This window comes from Heterostelium album, assembly GCF_000004825.1.
Source record: "Heterostelium album PN500 unplaced genomic scaffold PPL_scaffold12, whole genome shotgun sequence".
NCBI lineage: Eukaryota > Evosea > Eumycetozoa > Acytosteliales > Acytosteliaceae > Heterostelium > Heterostelium album.
Genome location: NW_008805074.1, coordinates 73,450 through 94,250, shown reverse-complemented (window position 1 = coordinate 94,250; position 20,801 = coordinate 73,450). Strand labels below are relative to the sequence as shown.

At 31.4% G+C, this 20,801-nt stretch overlaps 11 protein-coding genes across 11 annotated transcripts; 6 read left to right on the top strand and 5 right to left on the bottom strand.

Annotated features, from left to right (window-relative positions):
- Nucleotides 1–781: 781 nt before the first annotated feature.
- On the top strand, nucleotides 782–2,697 carry PPL_10005 (CWF19 family protein; the record flags this gene model as incomplete). Its single annotated transcript, XM_020580792.1, has 4 exons — nucleotides 782–810; nucleotides 886–1,247; nucleotides 1,322–1,529; nucleotides 1,605–2,697. 4 exons carry the CDS (start codon nucleotides 782–784, stop codon nucleotides 2,695–2,697), a joined length of 1,692 nt encoding a protein of 563 aa, XP_020428377.1.
- A 200-nt stretch (nucleotides 2,698–2,897) lies between these two features.
- PPL_10004 (uncharacterized protein) lies at nucleotides 2,898–3,661 on the bottom strand (the record flags this gene model as incomplete). Its single annotated transcript, XM_020580791.1, has 3 exons — nucleotides 2,898–2,964; nucleotides 3,036–3,388; nucleotides 3,470–3,661. 3 exons carry the CDS (start codon nucleotides 3,659–3,661, stop codon nucleotides 2,898–2,900), a joined length of 612 nt encoding a protein of 203 aa, XP_020428376.1.
- Nucleotides 3,662–3,850: 189 nt separating this feature from the next.
- Nucleotides 3,851–5,102, bottom strand: PPL_10003 (uncharacterized protein; the record flags this gene model as incomplete). Its single annotated transcript, XM_020580790.1, has 2 exons — nucleotides 3,851–3,878; nucleotides 4,939–5,102. The coding sequence occupies 2 exons, from the start codon at nucleotides 5,100–5,102 to the stop codon at nucleotides 3,851–3,853; spliced, it is 192 nt and encodes a 63-aa protein (XP_020428375.1).
- A 271-nt stretch (nucleotides 5,103–5,373) lies between these two features.
- Nucleotides 5,374–6,091, top strand: PPL_10002 (uncharacterized protein; the record flags this gene model as incomplete). The annotated part of the gene is made up of 2 exons (XM_020580789.1): nucleotides 5,374–5,602; nucleotides 5,667–6,091. The coding sequence occupies 2 exons, from the start codon at nucleotides 5,374–5,376 to the stop codon at nucleotides 6,089–6,091; spliced, it is 654 nt and encodes a 217-aa protein (XP_020428374.1).
- Nucleotides 6,092–6,362: 271 nt separating this feature from the next.
- On the top strand, nucleotides 6,363–8,249 carry pigV (phosphatidylinositol glycan; the record flags this gene model as incomplete). Its single annotated transcript, XM_020580788.1, has 5 exons — nucleotides 6,363–6,891; nucleotides 7,005–7,086; nucleotides 7,168–7,751; nucleotides 8,036–8,134; nucleotides 8,242–8,249. 5 exons carry the CDS (start codon nucleotides 6,363–6,365, stop codon nucleotides 8,247–8,249), a joined length of 1,302 nt encoding a protein of 433 aa, XP_020428373.1.
- Nucleotides 8,250–8,991: 742 nt separating this feature from the next.
- PPL_10000 (uncharacterized protein) lies at nucleotides 8,992–10,054 on the top strand (the record flags this gene model as incomplete). Its single annotated transcript, XM_020580787.1, has 2 exons — nucleotides 8,992–9,321; nucleotides 9,401–10,054. The coding sequence occupies 2 exons, from the start codon at nucleotides 8,992–8,994 to the stop codon at nucleotides 10,052–10,054; spliced, it is 984 nt and encodes a 327-aa protein (XP_020428372.1).
- A 204-nt stretch (nucleotides 10,055–10,258) lies between these two features.
- On the bottom strand, nucleotides 10,259–12,750 carry PPL_09999 (uncharacterized protein; the record flags this gene model as incomplete). The annotated part of the gene is made up of 3 exons (XM_020580786.1): nucleotides 10,259–10,353; nucleotides 10,600–10,675; nucleotides 10,762–12,750. The coding sequence occupies 3 exons, from the start codon at nucleotides 12,748–12,750 to the stop codon at nucleotides 10,259–10,261; spliced, it is 2,160 nt and encodes a 719-aa protein (XP_020428371.1).
- A 440-nt stretch (nucleotides 12,751–13,190) lies between these two features.
- On the bottom strand, nucleotides 13,191–14,778 carry PPL_09998 (uncharacterized protein; the record flags this gene model as incomplete). Its single annotated transcript, XM_020580785.1, has 3 exons — nucleotides 13,191–13,734; nucleotides 13,797–14,185; nucleotides 14,767–14,778. The coding sequence occupies 3 exons, from the start codon at nucleotides 14,776–14,778 to the stop codon at nucleotides 13,191–13,193; spliced, it is 945 nt and encodes a 314-aa protein (XP_020428370.1).
- Nucleotides 14,779–15,161: 383 nt separating this feature from the next.
- Nucleotides 15,162–16,135, top strand: PPL_09997 (uncharacterized protein; the record flags this gene model as incomplete). Its single annotated transcript, XM_020580784.1, has 5 exons — nucleotides 15,162–15,431; nucleotides 15,533–15,684; nucleotides 15,778–15,897; nucleotides 15,974–16,056; nucleotides 16,083–16,135. The coding sequence occupies 5 exons, from the start codon at nucleotides 15,162–15,164 to the stop codon at nucleotides 16,133–16,135; spliced, it is 678 nt and encodes a 225-aa protein (XP_020428369.1).
- Nucleotides 16,136–16,773: 638 nt separating this feature from the next.
- Nucleotides 16,774–17,727, top strand: PPL_09996 (uncharacterized protein; the record flags this gene model as incomplete). The annotated part of the gene is made up of 4 exons (XM_020580783.1): nucleotides 16,774–16,873; nucleotides 16,958–17,046; nucleotides 17,131–17,534; nucleotides 17,625–17,727. 4 exons carry the CDS (start codon nucleotides 16,774–16,776, stop codon nucleotides 17,725–17,727), a joined length of 696 nt encoding a protein of 231 aa, XP_020428368.1.
- Nucleotides 17,728–17,926: 199 nt separating this feature from the next.
- glgB (1,4-alpha-glucan branching enzyme) lies at nucleotides 17,927–20,351 on the bottom strand (the record flags this gene model as incomplete). Its single annotated transcript, XM_020580782.1, has 5 exons — nucleotides 17,927–18,835; nucleotides 18,905–19,654; nucleotides 19,748–19,860; nucleotides 19,948–20,202; nucleotides 20,339–20,351. 5 exons carry the CDS (start codon nucleotides 20,349–20,351, stop codon nucleotides 17,927–17,929), a joined length of 2,040 nt encoding a protein of 679 aa, XP_020428367.1.
- Between the last annotated feature and the right edge of the window lie 450 nt (nucleotides 20,352–20,801).

Genomic DNA, 20,801 nt, shown 5'->3' with positions numbered 1-20,801 from the left:
AATAAATAACTTTTTATTTAATTTATTTTTAGAAAAAAAAACAATAGTGCTAATAAAGAAAAGAAATCAAGAAAATCAGAACTACAATCTTAAAAACTTATTGGTTACAAAACAATTGTTGTAGTAAATAAAATAGAATTTTTTTTTTTTTTATCTTTCAAATAAATCTTTTTTTAGAAGAAATGATATTTGGAAATTAAATAATTAAAATATGTTATATTATACATCATTTCTGATAGGATTTCTGTAGAAATAGGAAAACTTTTGGAAAAATATTGATATAATTTCAAAGTCCAATTATTTGTTGTTTTTCCAATTTTTTAAAAATTTTTTACAATATATTTTTGAAAGATGTAAATTATTATTATATTAATCACTTTTCAAGTCATTATATAATGATGTTGATAACATACTTATCCCTTAATAAGTCATTCTATAATACAATCGAATGATGTTGATAACGTATAAATAATGATAGAAATCAACTTTTTTAAAGCATCTTTAGCGCAGGAACTATTAAATAGATATGACCAAACCAGGGATCTATTTTTATAGCTAGTTTCAAACTAAATCCAAAACACTTTCTAAATAAACAATGTTTATTTTAAAAGTAATTTTTGTTTTTTTATTTGTTTATCAAAATAGATAAATAAAATAAACCTATTTTAAAAAATAAAGATAAAAACAATGACATGAATTTGAACTTGTTTGTTAAAAATCTCACTAAATTTTGATGTTCATTAATGAATAACGTCGCTTTGAGTTCTCAAACATAAAAATAATGACAGAGACTAATAAAATAATAAAAGTGTATGTATGTTATTACATATTATAATAATACATATTGTTTATTTTTATTTATATTGATATATGAATTATTCATAGATTGGTAACAGGTGATATTGGTGGATCATTTCAACAGTTATTTAAACGAGTAGAAACAGTCAATAAATCTGCTGGTCCATTCGATTTATTGTTATGTGTAGGTGCTTTCTTCTTACCATATCATCATCATCATCAACAACAACATAGTAATAATAACAATGATAAACAAGATAATAGTAATGATAATAAAGAATCAAATAATATTGAAATACCCAAAGAATTACAACCTTATATTAATAATGAGATGAAAGTACCAATACCAACATACTTTATTATAAATCATCAAGATGAAGTTAGATATTTAAATCTATTGAATATCAATAATGACAATCATAAACTATGTGATAATCTATATTATTTAGGTATGTTATATTTTGACTATTCTTAAATTGAATAAATAATACTTACTTTTTTTGATAACATAAACAACTCAAAGGTAAAAGTGGTGTTAAAACTATAACTGGTTTAAATATTGCATATTTATCAGGTTCTGTTGGTTATCCTGTTAAAGAGAAACTCGATGATCCATCGGATATCTCAATATGTAAAGACGATATAGATAACATTATAGCGCAATCGGCCGACAAGAAGATTGATATATTATTAACAAATCAATGGTCCAGAGGTGTATTATCAAATGTTGAGTAAGTACTTTGAAAGTATAGGAATGAACTGTAACAACAGAGTTAATTATTAACTTTGTTGTTAATATATGATAGTCAATCTACTTTAGTATCATTGAATATAAAGAATGCAATGGTTAAAGGTATGGATGGAATCAAAGATGTTGCTATACCACTGTCACCGGTATATCATTTCTCAAAGGAGATGAACTACTACCAGAGAGTACCCTATATGAACCCGACATCAAAGCTCAACCCAGTTACACGTTTCATTGCATTGGCACCAGTAGACAACGATCGCAAACAGAAGTATCTCTTTGCAATGAACTATCAACCCGATAAAGTAGAATCTAGTCTAACAGATGCAACTGGATTTCCTTTCATTGATAAAGATAGCAATATTAATAAGAAACAAAGAATTGATAGAAATAATAATAGAGACAACAGAGATAATAATAACAATAATAGACAATCAAATTATCAACAGAGAAATGATAATTCAAAGAAGAGAATGAATACACAGGATTGTTGGTTTTGTCTGTCACAACCAAATGTAGAGAGTCATTTGATTGTTACAATTGGATCGGAATCGTATTTGGCTATTCCAAAGGGACCGATAGTTGAACATCACAGTCTGATTGTTTTCATCGAACACAAGCCATCGGTTGTTTCACTGTCGGATTCAGAGTTGGAAGATGTCAACAAGTTTGTAAGTGCACTGACTGACTTCCACAAGGAGACAAGCAATTCAGTGCCAGTGATATTCGAACGACATCAATTGGCACGATTCCAAAACCAGTTGCATGGACATCTGCAGGTGGTTCCTATTCCTCTGGCAATGGCAGACAAAGTAGAGCAAGCGTTCATCGACGAAGCAACCACCAAGAACAGCAATATCAAATTTAACAAGTTGGCAAAGGATGCCAGTCTGAAAGATGCCGTTGGCGACAACCATTATTTTAACGTCAGACTGCCGAGTGGTGAGCAACTCTACGCAATCATCGGTGACGACAGCAATCTGGATCTCCAATTTGGCAGACAGGTACTGGTGAATCTACTGAACCTACCGGATCGTCTCAATTGGAAGAAATGTACAGTCTCCAAAGAAGAGGAAACCGAACAAGCACTTGATTTCCGTACCAAATTCCAACCTTATTTCGACAAACTTGAAAATGATCAAGAAGAATAAATCAAATCAAATCACATGAATGAAAAAAATAACAACAATATTATATTGCTAATAATTCTTAATAAGTTAATAATAATAATGATTGATTATTTATTTATACAAAGGGATGGGGATAAGATAAGATATATGAAGTATAGACAATTTATATCTCTTTTTGTTGTTTAATATGTTATGTTATGTAATTGTTTTTAAATAAATACTTAAGCAAGGAAAGATGCAATTGCAGTTAATAATGAAAAAGCTAATCCACCTACACCTACCCACCAACTATAAAAAAAGTAAAGAATGTTAGTTATTTTGTACAAAGGATAAACAATATATAATTATAAATAACTTACCCAATATATGGCATCCATTTGTATTCGGCATTTAATAGATTATCAGCTGAACCGTAGAATGATTTACAATAGTTATCTTTGGATGGTGCACCAATACATTGATTGTCTTTGTCGAAGGCCTTTGTAATACCAAAGAAGGTGAAGAATGCTACAGCCAACAGTGCAAAAGAGACAAGACCACCGATACCGGCGAGGATTCTAAAGAATCTGCTTCTTGCAATGATACCGATAATCTGGAAGATTGCTACTGCAACAGCAGCGGCAGCCGATGCCGAAAGGAATGAAAGTGAAACAGTGAACACTTGTTTAATATCTTTTGTACTGTCTCCATAATCAGTTTCAACTTCATGATCCTATTTGTTATAGAATTTATAATCATTGTTAATAAAAATTGATTTTGATTGATTGTTTGTTTGTTCATATATGATACATACACTGACAGCATTGGTTATTCTGAATTTCGTCCAGAAATAATCTGCATAGGTATCTAGATCCGATTGATTACCGCTCATTGTTGGGAAGGTAACCTTGATTCTGTACCAACTGAACGAGTAGGAAACTGCAAGACATCCAAGTAAAAGGAAGGTAAGTACCAAAGCTCCTCCTAATTTTCCTCTATGACCCATGATTGATATTGTTGTTGTTTTGTAATTTTGATTTTATTTGAAAAAGAAATGTTGGGTATTTGTTTTGGATTATCTGATTTGATAAATCTAAAGTTTTAGAAAATTAATAAATAATAAATATTAAATAAAATGAAATTATTAATATTTAAAATAAATAAACAGTTATATTATTAATTATATTATATAATTTTAATGAGTGAATGAATGAATGGATTGGCTATTGATATGAATAGATATAAGAGGTTATAATTGGTTTTTCAAAAATCTAAATTTATAACTTTTGAGAAGATTGTGAATTGCAATGACAATATCTAATGTTAACTTTTATAGATAAATAAAATATTTAAAATTATTATTATATATGTATATAAATAAATAATTAAATTAATCGATTGAAAAAAAAAATTATGATTATATCTTTTTTTAATTAGGTTGTCGATGATGATGTTTTTCTTTTGTTTGAAAGATTTTTGGTTATTGTTATTTTTGCTTTGAATTTGTTGATGATGTTTTTAGTTAGATAACAAACACTGTTGTTTATATTTATATTGTTGCTTTTTCTGTTGTTGTTTTTAATTTAATTTTTATTTGTTTTTTGTAAATTATTATAAAAAATTGAAATTTATCTTGAATAACCAAAAAAAAACAACAATAATATACCTTTAAAATTAAAATAGATATAATATGATATGATATTCTGTGTTCAACCACACAGTAACAATAATCAAATTAATTAAAAAAAAAAAAAAAAAGAAAAAGAAAATTTATTTTTGTCACCACATTAACAACACACCCATTAATATATTACAATAAAACCAAAAACATATTTGGTGGTGTGTGGTTGGAAAATCATGAAAAAAAAAAAAAATCTCAAAATTGATTCATTGAAAAAGAAAGAGTGTTTAATATTTATTTTTTTTAAAAGAAAGAATAGTGGTCATTTTTTGAAATAATATTATGAGAAGTGTTTGTTCTTTTTATTTTAATTTTTATTTATACATTGTCCTAATATATATTTATTAGAGATATAAATATTTAATTACTTATACATTATCTAAACATAGATCTGAGTGATTATGATCTTCATTACGCAGGCTCTCCACTTCCAATTCACTACGACTTTACTCTACATTATTAAAGCTTTACTGTTTCTTTATTGAATCGAACCAAATTATATGCTATGATGGATACCACATTTTTGTTTCTGATTGTGTTTGTGCTTGGCTATTATCAGAGTTGAACGTATTGATGCTACTGTTTAAAATCTTCTCAAATACCTCTTCCTCTGACCGGTTGTGACTTTGATTGAATACCACTGTTGACTATTCTGAAACTCGTTTAATGTTTCGTTATTTAACCTTTCTTCATATAAATCAGATATTTGTAGTATCCACAATTGGTTTGATAGTTGAACTGGTGAAGCTGTCCAATGATTTCTCATTTTGTATTGTTTAAAGAAATGTTCGATTATCATTTAGCACTGCCATAATTCTTTGATTTGAGCATTTGTTCAAGTTTAATTCACATAAAGTAACTAACAACAATAATATGTATAAGTAATTACATATTGATATCTAGATAGATATATATAAATCTAGTGATAATGAATGAATGTGTACATTTAAATAAATATAATAAAGCAAAGTTGAAATTAAAAAATTAAAAAAAAGAAAACAGATATTTTTTTTTTGTTTCCTAACTAAAAATTAAAAATGAGTTCTTCAGATAATAATAATTTAGATATCACTGGTGATGATAAACCAAATTGGAGAGATAATGGTGTTAAAGTAATAAAGAGTAATCAATTAGATTCCAATACTGCACAGACACCTGGAATGCATCGTGCTGCCGCCATCAACGCTGCGAGAGTCGGTGCACAAAAGATATGGGCAGGTACCGTTACTATTCATGCCAATGCGAAAACCGGTGCTCATCATCATGGTACATATATATAGGATCAATTATAAATTAAAAATGAATATTTACAATTTTAACATATTAATAGGTGCATTGGAATCTGTTATTTTTGTTATTAGGGGTAAGGCAAGATTGAGATGGGGTGAGAAACTTGAATATGTGGCCGAAGCTGAACCCGGTGATTTTATCTTTGTTCCACCGTATGTACCACATCAAGAGATCAACGCAAGTGACAATGAACCATTGGAATGTGTATTGGTTAGATCGGATAATGAAGCTGTCGTAGTCAATTTGAACATTGAAGCCGTCGAGAAACCAGAGAATGTATATTGGATAGATCCAATTCATAAACAACAACATGAACATGATCATCAACACGATCATCAACACGATCACCACGATCACGATCACGATCATGACCATGAACATTCTCCACATGAAGGACATCATCAAGCTCATCCAAATCAACATGATATGTGTGATAACAGTCACGCACATGATAATCAACAATAACCAAACATAATCAAATATAATAAGATATCATCATCATCATTTTGTATAAAAAGCTCAACAACATATATATATATATAGAGAGTTCCGAGAGATATGAACAATAACATTAATGTATAAATAAACTAAACTAAACTAACCATTTTTGCAAAATTAACAACACGCATTTTGAACTTCAACAATACTTTCATTCTTATCATTTCTATTTTTTTTTTTTGTAATTTTAAATATTCAGATATTTATAAAGTATAAGATAATATATAGATTATATATTATGTCAGGTGTTAAATATAGAGGTGACACCAAGAATGGAGATGGTATTAGTAACACAATCGATGAGTTATATAAACTTAGCTTTAGAAAACTATCTTCAACAACAACAACCAGCAATGATGAATCTGTTGGTAGAATAAAGAGTGGTAGCAGTAGTAGTAGTGGTAGTGGTGGTAACGGTGTAATACCTTCATCATATATATATCATCGTAATATCATTCTAAGGGTTGCACTGATCACAAGAGTATTCCTGTGGATCTACGCATTCGCTGTGTCACAGCTATTGTCACCATTCGATAGTTCAGCACAACTCAATGCAGTCTCACCAAACACACCGAATCAAGTTATCGGTCAACAGGTTCTGCAACTTACCAACCACAACAATACACTAATAGATTCCACTATCAAACGGTTATTCGTCAAATGGGACAGTATCTATTACATAAGAATAGCAGAGTATGGCTATGAATTCGAACAATACCACGCATTCTTTCCTTTATATCCAATGACTCTTCGTTATCTTGCAAATGGTAAAGCAATAATAACATAACAAACTTACTTACTTTTGACCAAGTAAATTACAATTTTATTAATTAATATTTTATCGATGAAGTATTATCATTCATTACAAATAACTATTTAGTAAACTATTTAGATTATATTATACTATCAGGTTTTATTATTAGTAACATTTCTTTTATACTTTCATGTATTCAATTGTTAAAGTATGTGAAAACTCAATATTCATAACATAATATAAACATCAATATATATTCTAACTTATATTATCATTATTTAACATTTAGACTTGGAAATATACTGTTTAATAATCAAAAGATATCATTTGTTGCAACTCTATTATATTGTGTAAATCCAGCGAATATCTTTATGTGCGCATTGTACACAGAGTCTATTTTCAATCTTTTTGTATTCTCTGGTTTGTACTACCTCTATGGTGGACGATACTATTTGAATCCATCACGTATGTTGGGATTGGATGCTATTCCGACGAGACGAAATGTGTTGTGTTCGACTATAGGTGCTCTCCTGTTTGGTTGTGCGACTGCAACTCGTTCCAATGGTATTTTGCTGTGTGGTTTCATCGTTTACTACCACAACGCAACGATGTTCACCAGCTTGTTCCGTCGAATCTTCATCATCCTGAATACACTCACTCAGAAGCGTCGGTCATCTCCAGTACTAACTCATTCCACCTCATTCGGAAAGCTAGCCGATGTCTCATTCGATTTGTCCGACTTTCTTCTCAGACTAACACTCTCCGTTGTTCAATCAATGATTATCATCATTCCCTATATTCTATTTCAATATTATGGATATCAAAGATATTGTAGTAATGAGAATAATATCGGTGATAACTCAACAAAGTTTGGTGAATGGCCAAGACAATGGTGTCAATCCAAGAATCTCTATGGATTCGTACAAAACTACTATTGGAATCAAGGATTCTTTAATTACTACACGCTTCAACAGATTCCAAACTTTGCGCTGGCAACACCGATGGTTGTGCTGTCGGTGTGCTCGGTGGTGTCATTCCTCTGGTTCTTTGTTAGGAATCCCTATGAGATGAGTAACACCATTGCCAAACTGCGACTGAAGAACAAGCTAAACAGCAGCAGTAGTTTAATCGAGCGTTCACCCTATTACAATGCTCAGCTAATGCCGTTCGTAGCTCACTTGGCACTACTCACTGTCTTCTCCGTTACTTTTATGCACGTCCAAGTGATCACCCGATTCTTTACACATTCACCACTGGTATTTTGGTTCGCCGCCAAATACTTTGTCAACGAACATCCCACCAGCAGCAAAAGCGGCAGTATCTACTCAAAACCAATGATTATTTCTTATTTCCTACTCTACAGCTTATTAGGTTGCATTCTATTTCCAAACTTTTATCCATGGACCTAACAAACAAACAAACTAACTAGTAAAGTAAGAAAAGTAAATTGATTAATTAAAAAAATCTGTATCAATCAAACCAAAACAAATCAATCACTTTAACACATTCAAATAAATTATTAATTAATGAAGTTCCCCATTCTGTTCGGAACTGTAAAAGAAGAAAAGAAAACAATCAACCACACAGCTCCAAAAATCTTGTAGAGAGTTTGTGTGCATTGTTGACCCGAGAGGTGAATACCACAACCACCCACATCCCAAGCAAGCAATACCACCGGTTTTTTAACTTTCGAAATTTCTTTGAGATCATTATAGGGGTGGGCACTGAAGAAACCAGATTTTTTACAATTTTTTCTCATTTTCTTTTTTCATTTACAAACCCAAAAAAAAAATGATCGGGGGTGGTTTTACTGATTCCAAAAAAAAAAACAGTAAAACTTTCTGCATGTTGATAGGTATTCTAGATATTTTTGGACAAAAAGAGATCATTTGATTCCATATGATTGTATAATATAATTTTACAAAGAAATTTATGATTCATTTTTAATTTTTTGATTTTTTAATATTTTTTTATTTTAATTTCAAAAAAACATTTTTCAACCTATTTATATTCACCAAGGGGGACATGCCTCTACTTCAATTGTAGTAAAACCTATTTATTTATTTATTTATTATTTATTAGTTAATATAGTTTGTTGTTGTTGCTGTAAAAAATGAAATATACTTTGTTTGCTTTATTGGTGGTATCGGCAATTGTTTGTTGCTCCGGTGCTACCGGACCAATGATGATCGCTCAGGAGAATGGTATTGATTCAATGACCATCCGTTCTCTCGGAGTTCCATCACTCAACTCCAATCCATTGCCAGGAAAGGAGATTATCAAGATTAAGGAAGCCACCAGTTTATTGATCGACGGTCTTGCATATACCGTCTCTGCCACCATCGGAAGCAAATACTACGTCATGCTTGCATACGGTTCCGATATTTTCATGTTTGGTATCAACTTGGATGATGGTTCACTTTTCATTGATACCTATTCACCAGTAAGTAAATTATAATTTAACTTTTATTAATTTATTCTAATATGTTAATTTTTTTTCCACTTTTTAATAAAATTTTTAGAACCAAGAACAAATCTATGTATATGGTTTGTCATATGATTCCAAATCAAATTATTTGATTGGTCTTTCATCTCTTCCATATTCAGTTCCATCCTATTTCGATGTTGTTGAGATTGACCAAAACTCTGGTGCTATCTCCAAGAATTTCTCATTCGGTGAATTCCCAGCCGGTTCCGTCTACTCTGGTATCTATGCTTTCAACCAAGACGCCTCAGAATTGTACGTTGTCTACCGTCAATATACCAACGCTTCTGAATCCACTCAAGAAGGTATGGTCGTTGTAAACACCCTCACCGGTAAGGTCTCAAGAAGCTTCTGGTTCACCGGATTCCAAGCTGCCGATATGTGGTTGTACTCATTGGTCTACGATCCACAATCACAACAATTGATCGGTTCCACCGCCAACTACGTCGGTACCAACCCAGCATTCGTCTCGATCAGTCCAGCCACCGGTCTTGTCACATTGATCTCCAGCTCCGCCGAGTACTCTGGTAACGGTCCAACCATCTTGCCAGGTGGTATCTTTGTCTCACCAGGTCACACCGACATCTCCTCCAACACCCTCTACTATGTTAATATCACCAATGGTGAACTCCTCACCAAACACTCATCCTTCGATGTCTTGGTTGAGTTCCTTGCTCTCTACAATGCTTAAATAAACATTTTCTAAAATTGATCCAAAATATTTATGGCCTATTTATTTAATACTAAAATAATTAAAACACGTATAACTAAACTAAGATCATTAACACCTCAGATACAATCAATTAATTGTTCAATTATAATTGGAAATCCAAAGTTATACGTGAAAAAAAAAAAAAACTAAAACTGTACAACTATTTATTATTTTCTTTTTTTATCATTCTAAAGCCTGTGGAGTATGCAACTGTTGTAACTGTTGTTGAAACTGTTGTTGATGAACTTGAAGTTGTTGACTTAACATTTCTACAAAATCTGGATTGATAATTTCCAGAGTTTCCTTGTTTAGATTGTTGTTTGCATAGTGAAAAAAGTGATTGGAATAATTGACTGATCTACTCTTAAACGTCCTAATCGGTGTATCCGGTAGTTTCTTCAAGAGTTTCTTTCCTTTTATTATTGTTCTCCCACTACCTTTTTCGCTCATTGTCTTCAGCAGTTGAGTAACCTCCTGTAAATCCTTCAATATCATATCTTTCGATTCGAAATTGAATCGCATACAAAGATATTGGAATGTTTCTTCATCTTCTTTCAATAACGTTTCTAAACCCATTCTATAATCATCCAATTGTGAAAACTATAAATATTTTGATATATTATATTAGTTATATATTTTTTATCAAATATCAATTATAATCAATTATGATGATTGATAATATTTACTAATCTTTTTGAATTTCCTCTTGCTCTGTGCCAATAAGATTTTACAATGGAAACAGCTTCTACAGCGTCCACTTTGATTTCAGTAGAGATCTTCTCTGCAAGACGAAGCTCTTGTTTCTTTGTCAAGTTCCAATCTTCTTCGAATACAGGCTCTAAAATATGACCGATCTTGACAAGTATGTCGTGTGAGTAGTTTCTTCTTCTCTTCTTTGGTGGTTCATCTTGATCGGATTCATAATTTTCTTCGACTGCACCAGCACTGCCATCTTCAACATTATTATTATTATTATTATTATTATTATTATTATTATTATTGTTATTAATACTGTTATTATTATAATTGTTATTGTTATTATTACTATTATTACTAATGCTGTTATTATTATTATTATTACTTGTGTTGTTGTTATTTTTATTATTGTTATTATTATTTTGAGTTTCAGTATGTTTTCTTTTTAAATCAGTGTGTTTCAGATTTATGAATGTATTTAAAAGAGTTTCGAGATGAGCTGATTGTGCAAAAAGTTTTTGATTCTGTTGCCAAATCTGTTCGAATTTTTCGTTGATTATTTCCTGTACAGTATTCAGTAGGATTTGACCACAATCACAGTCACAGTCACAACATCGCTTTGTGTGAAGGTGTAAAATATTGTTATTATTATTATGTTGTTGTTGTTGTTGCTGATGAGTTTGTCTATGTCCTTTATGAATTATTTGCTGTTGTCGTTGTCGTTGTTGTTGTTGTTGTTGTTGTTGTTGTTGTTGTTGTTGTTGTTGTTGATGATGATGATGGTGGTGGTGGAGATGGTTTATATCGTTATTTACATTTGGTATTGTATCTTGATGATGTTGATGTTGATGTTCCAATTCATCTTGATTAAGTAATTGTTGCCCAAGTTGGTGCTGTTGCTCACTCAAATCCTCCATTGGTTCGTCAGCTAGTTGATGATGATGCTCAACAACATCATGATGTTGTATATGATTATGAGTGGTGTCTTCGTGTGTGTGATCATGTTGATGATGATGGTCATGGTGCTGTTCATCATTATGATGTAAATCTTCTTGATGTTCTGCTTGTTGGTGATCATGCTGATGTTGGTCGTGTACATGTACTTGATCTTCTAGATGGTGGTGATGATGATGGTGGTGAGTATGATGTTGGTGGTGAGAATGAGAATCTTGGTTGATATGTTCTTGAACTTGTGCTTGAGCTTGCTCTTGTTCTTGTTCTTGTCCCTGTATATGTTCATGTTCGTGTTGTTGGTGATCATGCTCATGTTGATGAGCAAGCTCATGTTGGTGTTGTTGATGTTCGTGAATGTGGTGAGTTAAATCGTGCTCATGTGAAACCTCTAAATGAACGTGCTGTTGCTGTTGTTGTTGTTGTTGTTGCTGCTGTTGTTGTTGTATATCTTGATCAGCATGCTCAGCATGTTCATGAACGATTGTTTCCAAATGATCGGAATGCATATGATGCATACTTTGCTCATTCTCACTCTTTACTTGATGATTATCGTGTGTACTGTACTCCGGTTGGTGAACATGTTCATCGTTGTGGGGAAGGTGTTGCTGCTGTTGTAGCTCTACAATGTCATGCGATGTTGAAATATCTACCATTTGGTGGTGCTGTGGTTCTACATCGATTATATGTTGATGCTGATGTTCGTGAACTATCTGCTGCTGTTGTTGTTGTTGCTGCTGCTGCTGTTGTTGTTGTTGTTGCTGCTGTTGTGCATCTACCTCTTCATTTTCTTGTTCGTGTTGAATATGGTCATGTAGATGTACCTGTTCATGACAATTTATATTATGTTCATGCTCATGTTCATGTTCATGTTCATGAGCATTTTGAAGGTCAAGTTGTTGGTGGTGCTGAATCATATGTTCTTGTTGTTGTTGTTCATGCTGTTGCTGCAGTTGTTGATGATGATGATGCTGTTCGTGATCCTCCAGATGAGAACTATCTAAACCCTCTTGATTTTCATCATCCATATTTCTGTGTAAATCTATATCGTTTTAGATTAGATTTATTAATTGATTTAATAAAATTATTTTATTCATCTCTTTGTTGATCGTTCATTTGTACGTACATTTTTTATTTGTTTTCAAACAAAAACATTGAAAAACCAAGTTATCATAATAATAATAATAATAATAATAATAATAATAATAATAATAATAACCAACACACAGAACAAAAACGACAAATCCTATTCAAAGTTTTGCATAACAAAAAGAGATAGAGATTTTAAACAAAAATTTTTTTTCTCGAAAATCGATTATTGAAAATAAACTAAAAAAATGTTTACAATTATATAAAACAATTTGCTTTGATAATATCTAACGTAAAAATAAACCCAAATAATTATCATGAACAATGTTTGTGAAGATATTTGGTATGGGTTACCAATATTGTTGAAACTAACAATAATTTATTGAGATTGAAAGATATAGGTTGCATATGTCATTGGGTTAGGATAAGTAACATTAGTCAATATTTCAAATGATACAAGATCAATTACTTTAAGATAAAGAGTATATCCCCAATCTTGAGCTGCGTCTTGTTGAAGAATTATCGCATATCCATTAGAATCGAATACAAATGTATAGCAGGCAGATGCAATCTCGGCATTTGGAATGTTGATGACATCTCTAATTGTGTTTGTCTGAAGATTGAGTTGTGTGAGGTATATTGGTGATGTTCCCGTTGGATTGTTTTCTCCCTGGTTCACAATTCCTAGATACAACATCGATTCATAAGCAAAGAAACATAGCTCTGGTTCATCAAGATCAATATTCAAATTGAATTGATACTTATTCTCTAAGAAAGTATTGTTTGATAAATCGAATACTTGAATCACTGCAATATTCTTATTACTTGGTAGGTAAGCTGTATAAATAACATCAGCCATTGCATCATAATAGATTTCATAAGTTGAATATTGAAAAGCTTCTAAAAATTGATATAATTTTGGTCTATTTGAAAAAAAATATATTAAAATCTAGAAATAGATATCAAATAGTGAGGTAATACTAACTGGGAATTATAATTATTGAAATCAACTGCAAAAATAGAAACATTGCCAAAATTCGGATTAAGTCCAACAAAATAAATGGAATTTCTGGTTTGATCCCATGCCACATTGGTTCCAAGAAAAAAACCATAATCTACTATCTCAGTTTTATGAGTTTCCTTTATTACCAAACTATTTTCATTTGGGTTGTATAAACCAACATTGTAATATTCAAAAGATGCGCTTGAATTGCCTGTAAGTATGAAATAATAATCTCCTACACGTCCAAGTGTTCCCATCTTAAATGGATTGTTTGGAATGGTTGATGTCTCCAAAATTGAACCATTATTCAAAGCGAATCTTGTGTAAATATTACTATTACTAAAGCAATTCAAAGATGTTGGTGGTTCTCTCTAAATAATAATATTCATTCAAAATTTTTAAAAAATATTAGTTATTATTCAATCAAACTTGATTAGTGCTTATCTATTTTTTAAAAATCTTACTGAAATAACCAAAACATTAAATAATGACAAAAAAAGTAAAATACTAATGGATATTTGTGTTTTTGAATTGTTCATTTAAATTGGTAAAAAAAAACAAATTCAATTCTATTTTAAGTTATGTGTAGTTTATTTAAAAATAATAAAAATAACCAAATAAATTACACATAACTTACAAAAACTCCTGAAAACCTCTAAGAATAAGCCACGGGGAAAAAAAAAAAAATCAAGACCCAATGAATTTTATAAAAACAATTCCAAATGGGCAAGAAAGTTGTACTTTCTGTTGGCACACCAAGAGCTTAGTATTTCTTCCTTCTTATAAAAAGTCACAATTTTTTCATTTTTAATTTATTGTTTAATTATATTATTTCTATTGATTACAAAAGGTCTGAATTCATTATTAAAACGGTTTGAGATTCAAATGTGTTGAAGTTTAGCTTTAAGTTGTTGTTATGTTATTGTTAATTATCATCAAAAACTTGTTATACACTCATTTGCATTATTTAATTATAAATCGTTATAATACTATATATAATATAATACTACAGTATTATAGTATAATCCTCATCGCAATTTCCACATATTTCCTATCCAAGTGTAATTCATTCATCTAAAAACCAATTTAATAATAGTTCAAGAAAATAACTGATTTGAATAAATAAATATTTTTTATCATGGTCAATCAACTCGACAAACAAAAAAAAAAAAGCTATTAATTTGAAATAAATAAAATAAAAAAACGTTATTCTTGCTTTTCAAAAAAAAACTACAGTCAATTTTCACAACATTTTTAATAATGAATTCCATGATTTGTTAATAAAGTAAAGATAAAGTTGATCGCATTGCAGTCTCAGTCAGGTTTTATAATAAGAATATATTAGCCATGTCATCAGAAAATATAATCAACAGTAATAATAATAGTAATAATAATAACAATCAATATAATAATGAATCATTGCAATATGGAAATGGAAACACTACTGTAACTTCTTCTTCTTCGGATACATCACAGCTGTCTACAGATGAACGTGATAGCAAGAAACAACAGATGTGGTTCCACGAGATATCAGAGAAACTACAGGTTCAAAGTCAGCTAAACGATTCACTAAAAGAAAAGAATTTACATTTACTACAACAATATGATCAATCAGAGGTATTTAAAGTATATATATTCATATCTAAATTCATTATTAATGACTATCATCATCATCATCATCATCATCGTCATCATTATTATTATTATCATTTTAACAGCAAAGAATAGAAGCAATGAGACAAGAATTAGATTTAAAGAACACTCAAATACAATCGATAGATCATAAACTGAAAGAACTGAAAAAAAGCTATGCACAAAAAGAAGAAGAAGTTAAAAAGTTAAGATTTTTAAATGATGAATTAATGGAATGGTAAGATTAAGATTAAGATTTAGAAGATTATAATCGAATATTAGATGAATTTGAATATGAATATTGATTCAATATCATTAATTAATTATACAGGAAAGAAACACATAAAATCAATGAAGATGATTATTTTAGATTAAAAGAAGCACTTAGAGTAAAAGATGTAAATATAGATTCACTTTCAACACAACTAGAGCATTCAGTCAATAGAAATGCGTAAGTCAATGCAATGCAAAGCGATGCAATAAATATCATCTTTCAAACAAGAATCTAATGTATTTATTTTATTTAGAATGTTGTCAGAGAGTTTAAAAGAGATTAGTGAGAGAACAAGTATTTTCGATAGAGATGACAGTTTCAATATAAGCAGCGCCAGTAAGCAATTGTTAGATTATCAAAAGATGTTGGCATACCACAAGATAAAGTCGCTAGAAGAGAAATATTCAACCATTAAAAATATAAATCTGGGGTACCAGGTAAGCAGCTGCTCTGACTATAGAGTATCGATTATTATCATGAACAAACAAACAAACCAACTAATCCTATTCATTGGTTTTTTTTAAAAAATTTTAGAAAACAATTCAGGAATTGGCTTTAGAAAATGAAAAATATAAATATACTTTGGAAGCATTGAGAAAGAATCAAAATCGATAGATATTTATAGATTATAGATTAAAGATTATTATAGTATAAGTTATAGTTATAGAATATGAATGAATCAATCAATCAATAGTAGTACAACTCAATTAATATATAAATATGAATAAACAACTTCTAGACTTTCAATGTAGATAATTTCAAAACAAACAAATAGATAGACCCTCTTTCAGCCAACTTTTTTTTATTTTATTTTTTTGCAGAACCCATTCACACCTCAAAAATTAGGATATTATTTTAAAAAAAAACCACCAAATAGGTTTTATTTTAACAATTTAATTTGATTTTTTTTTAGGGATGATGTCACCTTTTGGAGTGATTTTAATTGGGAACCAACAATGAATATAAAAAAATGTAAAATCAAATCAAATCAAAAATTATAGTTTTGTATTTTTTTTTATTTCAAACAACAACAGATAGATAAAAGAAATAAATATGTCATCAAGTGCAGTAAAGAGAGAATCAATCAATGAAAATGTTGCACTAAGAGAAAATGTACAACAATATACCAATGAGATAGCTAAATTGAAAAATGGTATGAATTTTTAATTACAATTGAATTGATACTTCTATCTCTATAGTTTTGATAATCTAATAATCCAGAAACAAATAGATATAGAGACTTTAAATCAAGATCGACGATTCTATTATGAAGAGACTATAACTTTAAAAGAAGAGAATGCAAGATTACAAGCTACTATTACAAGAGTATGTTATAAACCAATATGAATAATTTAAAATATAAGAATAATGATCATTCTAAACTTATTATTATTATTACTATTTATTTAGCTGGAGATGGCAAATGTAAAATATGAACAAATCATTGATAAATTCCAACAATCAAAGAGCGATCAGATGGCAGCAGTTCAATCGATTCGATCTATGACATCGGCGGAACAAGACAAAGAGTTTATCACTAAATTCTCATTGCCAGAGGGCGAGTTTTCGATTATCGCTTATTCATGTACAAACGATTCGTTCCTCTCGGGAATGCTACACATCACACCGTTCTACATTTGTTTCGAACCGACTGGATTGTTGGCACACAAAGAATCGATATGGTCGATACCCATCAAAGAGATCAAATCACTCAATAAGATTAAAGCAATCAAATTCCTCCCTGGTAAAGGTACATCGGTGGAGATATTAACGTCGGACGGGAAAATGAGATTATTGAAAAACTTTCTACGGAGGTATGTAAACTTGATAATTTTATATAAATTTTCTTCAATTATCTAAACTAATACACACTCGGTTTTTTTATCACTTTATATACATCTCAGAAAAGAGTGTTTGAGAAATATTTACAATCAAGGACAAACCATTGGACACACCGTTGAAATGTTAAGAGAGAATCTTCCAGATACCAATCAACTTCCAAAGTGAAAGTGAGAACAAAAATAAAGGATAATGAATAACATGTATATAATATATAAATTAAAGAATAAAATAAATTGATATTTTATTGAACATTTTGTTGTTGCTTCTTAATTAAGCATGCATAACAGTTTAAGTTATAATATATATTTTTGTTTTTGTTGTACTTTCTTATCAGTATTATTGGAAAAAAAAAAAGCAACCTTTTTTACTCAACCTTTTTCAAAACCAAACAGGTACGTGATGGAATATAAACTTTGAGTGAATATCTTCTGTCGTGCCAAGCGAAATCTTCGGTGAAATGTGGACCCGCTCCAATTCGTGAGAATCCACCGAATTCCTCGCGGTCCGAATCCAATGCGTTGATAAATTTACCGGATTGTCCGCTACCGACTCGGTAGTCAGAGAAACTCTTGTCCCAGTGGAAGTTGAAAATGAAGATCAAGCCGGCACGTTCATAAACGATCACCTTATCATCGTTGTGCTTGCAGCTGATGTACGCATAGTCGGCAGCCAACCACTTGAATTCGTCCTCCAGCTTGTTCATGGCTACGTCAAACTCACGCAAGTGATTGTAACGCAAGAGTTTATCGCGATGCAAATCCCAACGACGACGAGCATGGTGCATACTGTTGTTGTTTCCGGCACGTGGGAAGTCGACCCACTCGGGATGACCAAACTCATTGCCCATAAAGTTGAGATAGCCGTCGCCACCCAGCGATGAGGTGATCAGACGGATCATCTTGTGTAGCGCCATACCACGTGAGATGATTGGGGTGATCGGAGTGGTCGTCGACATGTGGAAGTACATCTCCTTGTCCATCAGCCAGAAGGCAAGAGTCTTGTCACCGACCAACGACTGGTCGTGTGACTCTGCATAGCTGATGTTCTTCTCTTTGTAACGACGATTCGAGAGCATATGAACGATATCATTGACACTCCAATCTTCATCCTTGATCTTTACCAATTCGATCCACTTGTCTGGAATACCCATACCCAATCTATAATTAAAACCATATCCACCCTCTGCAATCGGTCGACAAAGACATGCCATTCCAGTGACTTCCTCTGCAATGGAAACACAATTTGGATTTAATTTATGTAATAATGTATTTGCCTAGAGTTGGATATGTTGGTCGTTAATATTTAGCTATGTTTTAATAGTTGCTTTAATAGACAATCTTACAATTGAAAGATAGTATAAACCATCTTCGTCGACTTGCGAACCGAAATAATCATCGTAGGAACAGGCAGGTGACAATCCGTGGTGATAGTAAATCATAGAGGTGACACCGTCGAATCTGAATCCATCGAATTGATAACGGTCAACGTAGAAACGAAGATTGGAGAGTAGGAAACGCAGCACTTCCCAGCTGCTGTAGTTAAAGAGACGACTGTCCCAGACGTCGTGGTTACCACGTCCACCGGCATGGAAGTAGTGGTGGTCGGATCCGTCCAGTTGATTGAGACCGTCGAGTACGTTCTTCGAGGCATGGCTATGCACGACGTCCAAGAACACCAGCAGTCCCATGCCGTGCGCAGTGTCAATGAGGTGCATCAGCTCCTCGGGTGTACCGAAACGCGAACTAATAGCAAAGAAGTTGGTCACTTGGTAGCCAAACGATGCGTAGTAGGCATGCTCCATGATGGCCATCAGCTGCACACAGTTGTAACCGAGCTCCTTGATCTGTGGCAGTACATACTTTGTAAAGTTGGTGTAGGTCGAGATCTCTGGGTGCTCCGAAGACATACCGACGTGTGCTTCGTAGATTCTGAGATCGGCAGGTACCGATGGCGACTTGTTTCGCCACTGATACTTCTCTGGTGGATTCCAAAAGACACCGTCAAACACCGGATTCTCTTTGGTCTGTTCGACTCTATTGATCCAAGCTGGAATTCTATAATCACAATTTCCATTTTCAAATTGAACATAAATCTAATAATAATGAATAATAACGACGAGGAGAGAGAGAGATAGTTATAGATTAATTTCCATTTTTTCGTACATTATGATCATTCTTCAACTTACCTTGATTTTCGAATGATGTGGAATGGCACATTTTCCATTTACACTTGGTAAGGTAATACTCCATCTTCCATATTCAACTTTATTCAAAGGATGTGATGAGTTATTCCATTGATCTATAAATATAATTGTAAATATTTAGTGTTAGATTAGATGATTATTGAATAAGAATGATTATTGAATGATGAATGACAATGACATACTAAAATCACCAACTAGAAATACAGATTTAGCAGAGGGTAACCATTCACGATAGGTTACATTATTGTCAGAGTCTACGTTGAAACCAAAGTAGTTGTATCCTTCGGCAAACTTCAAAAGACCACCTTCCTTCTCGTCGAATTGCTTTACCATGTGGTTGATATGTGAATGTCTTCTTCTGAGGGCATCTGCATAAGGCTCCAACCAAGGATCATCGGAAATCACCTTTGTACCATCGGTAGCTTTAGCATAATCAACTAAAAATTTTGATAATAATTGAAATTGAAAATTAGCTAAAAACCATGACAAACAGCTAACCTAACTATTATATTTGTTGTAAATCTAATCTATTATAGATCAAAAGATACTATCTTGTATATAAATGAACATTACCTTTATTATCCATATTTAATTAAAAAAGAAAGAAAAGTAAAACACAATGAAATTTAAAATATATACAAAAAGACAAATTAAACACACAACTAAAATATATAAGATAATTATTTAATAAAAATAGTAAAAGAGATAGGTGGGTGTGTTAATGAATTTGAAGGTTTATTGTTTGACAGGTATATATGGTTTAATAATAATTATCAACAACAACAACAACAAAAAACAACATAAATTAATTTTTCATTTTTTAATTGGGCCAGTTTAATTTGATAATAGTGAAGTTATTAAATAAAATCATTTATTTTTGCTTGAAAACCACCACACCACAAATTTAATTAAAAATAAAAATCCCAAACAAGTGGTTAAGGCTATGATCAACAAACAATAAAATAACCTCTGAAAAGATTAATGATGTAAAAACAAAAAGAAAAAAGATATTTATTTCATTGCAACCCCCGAAACT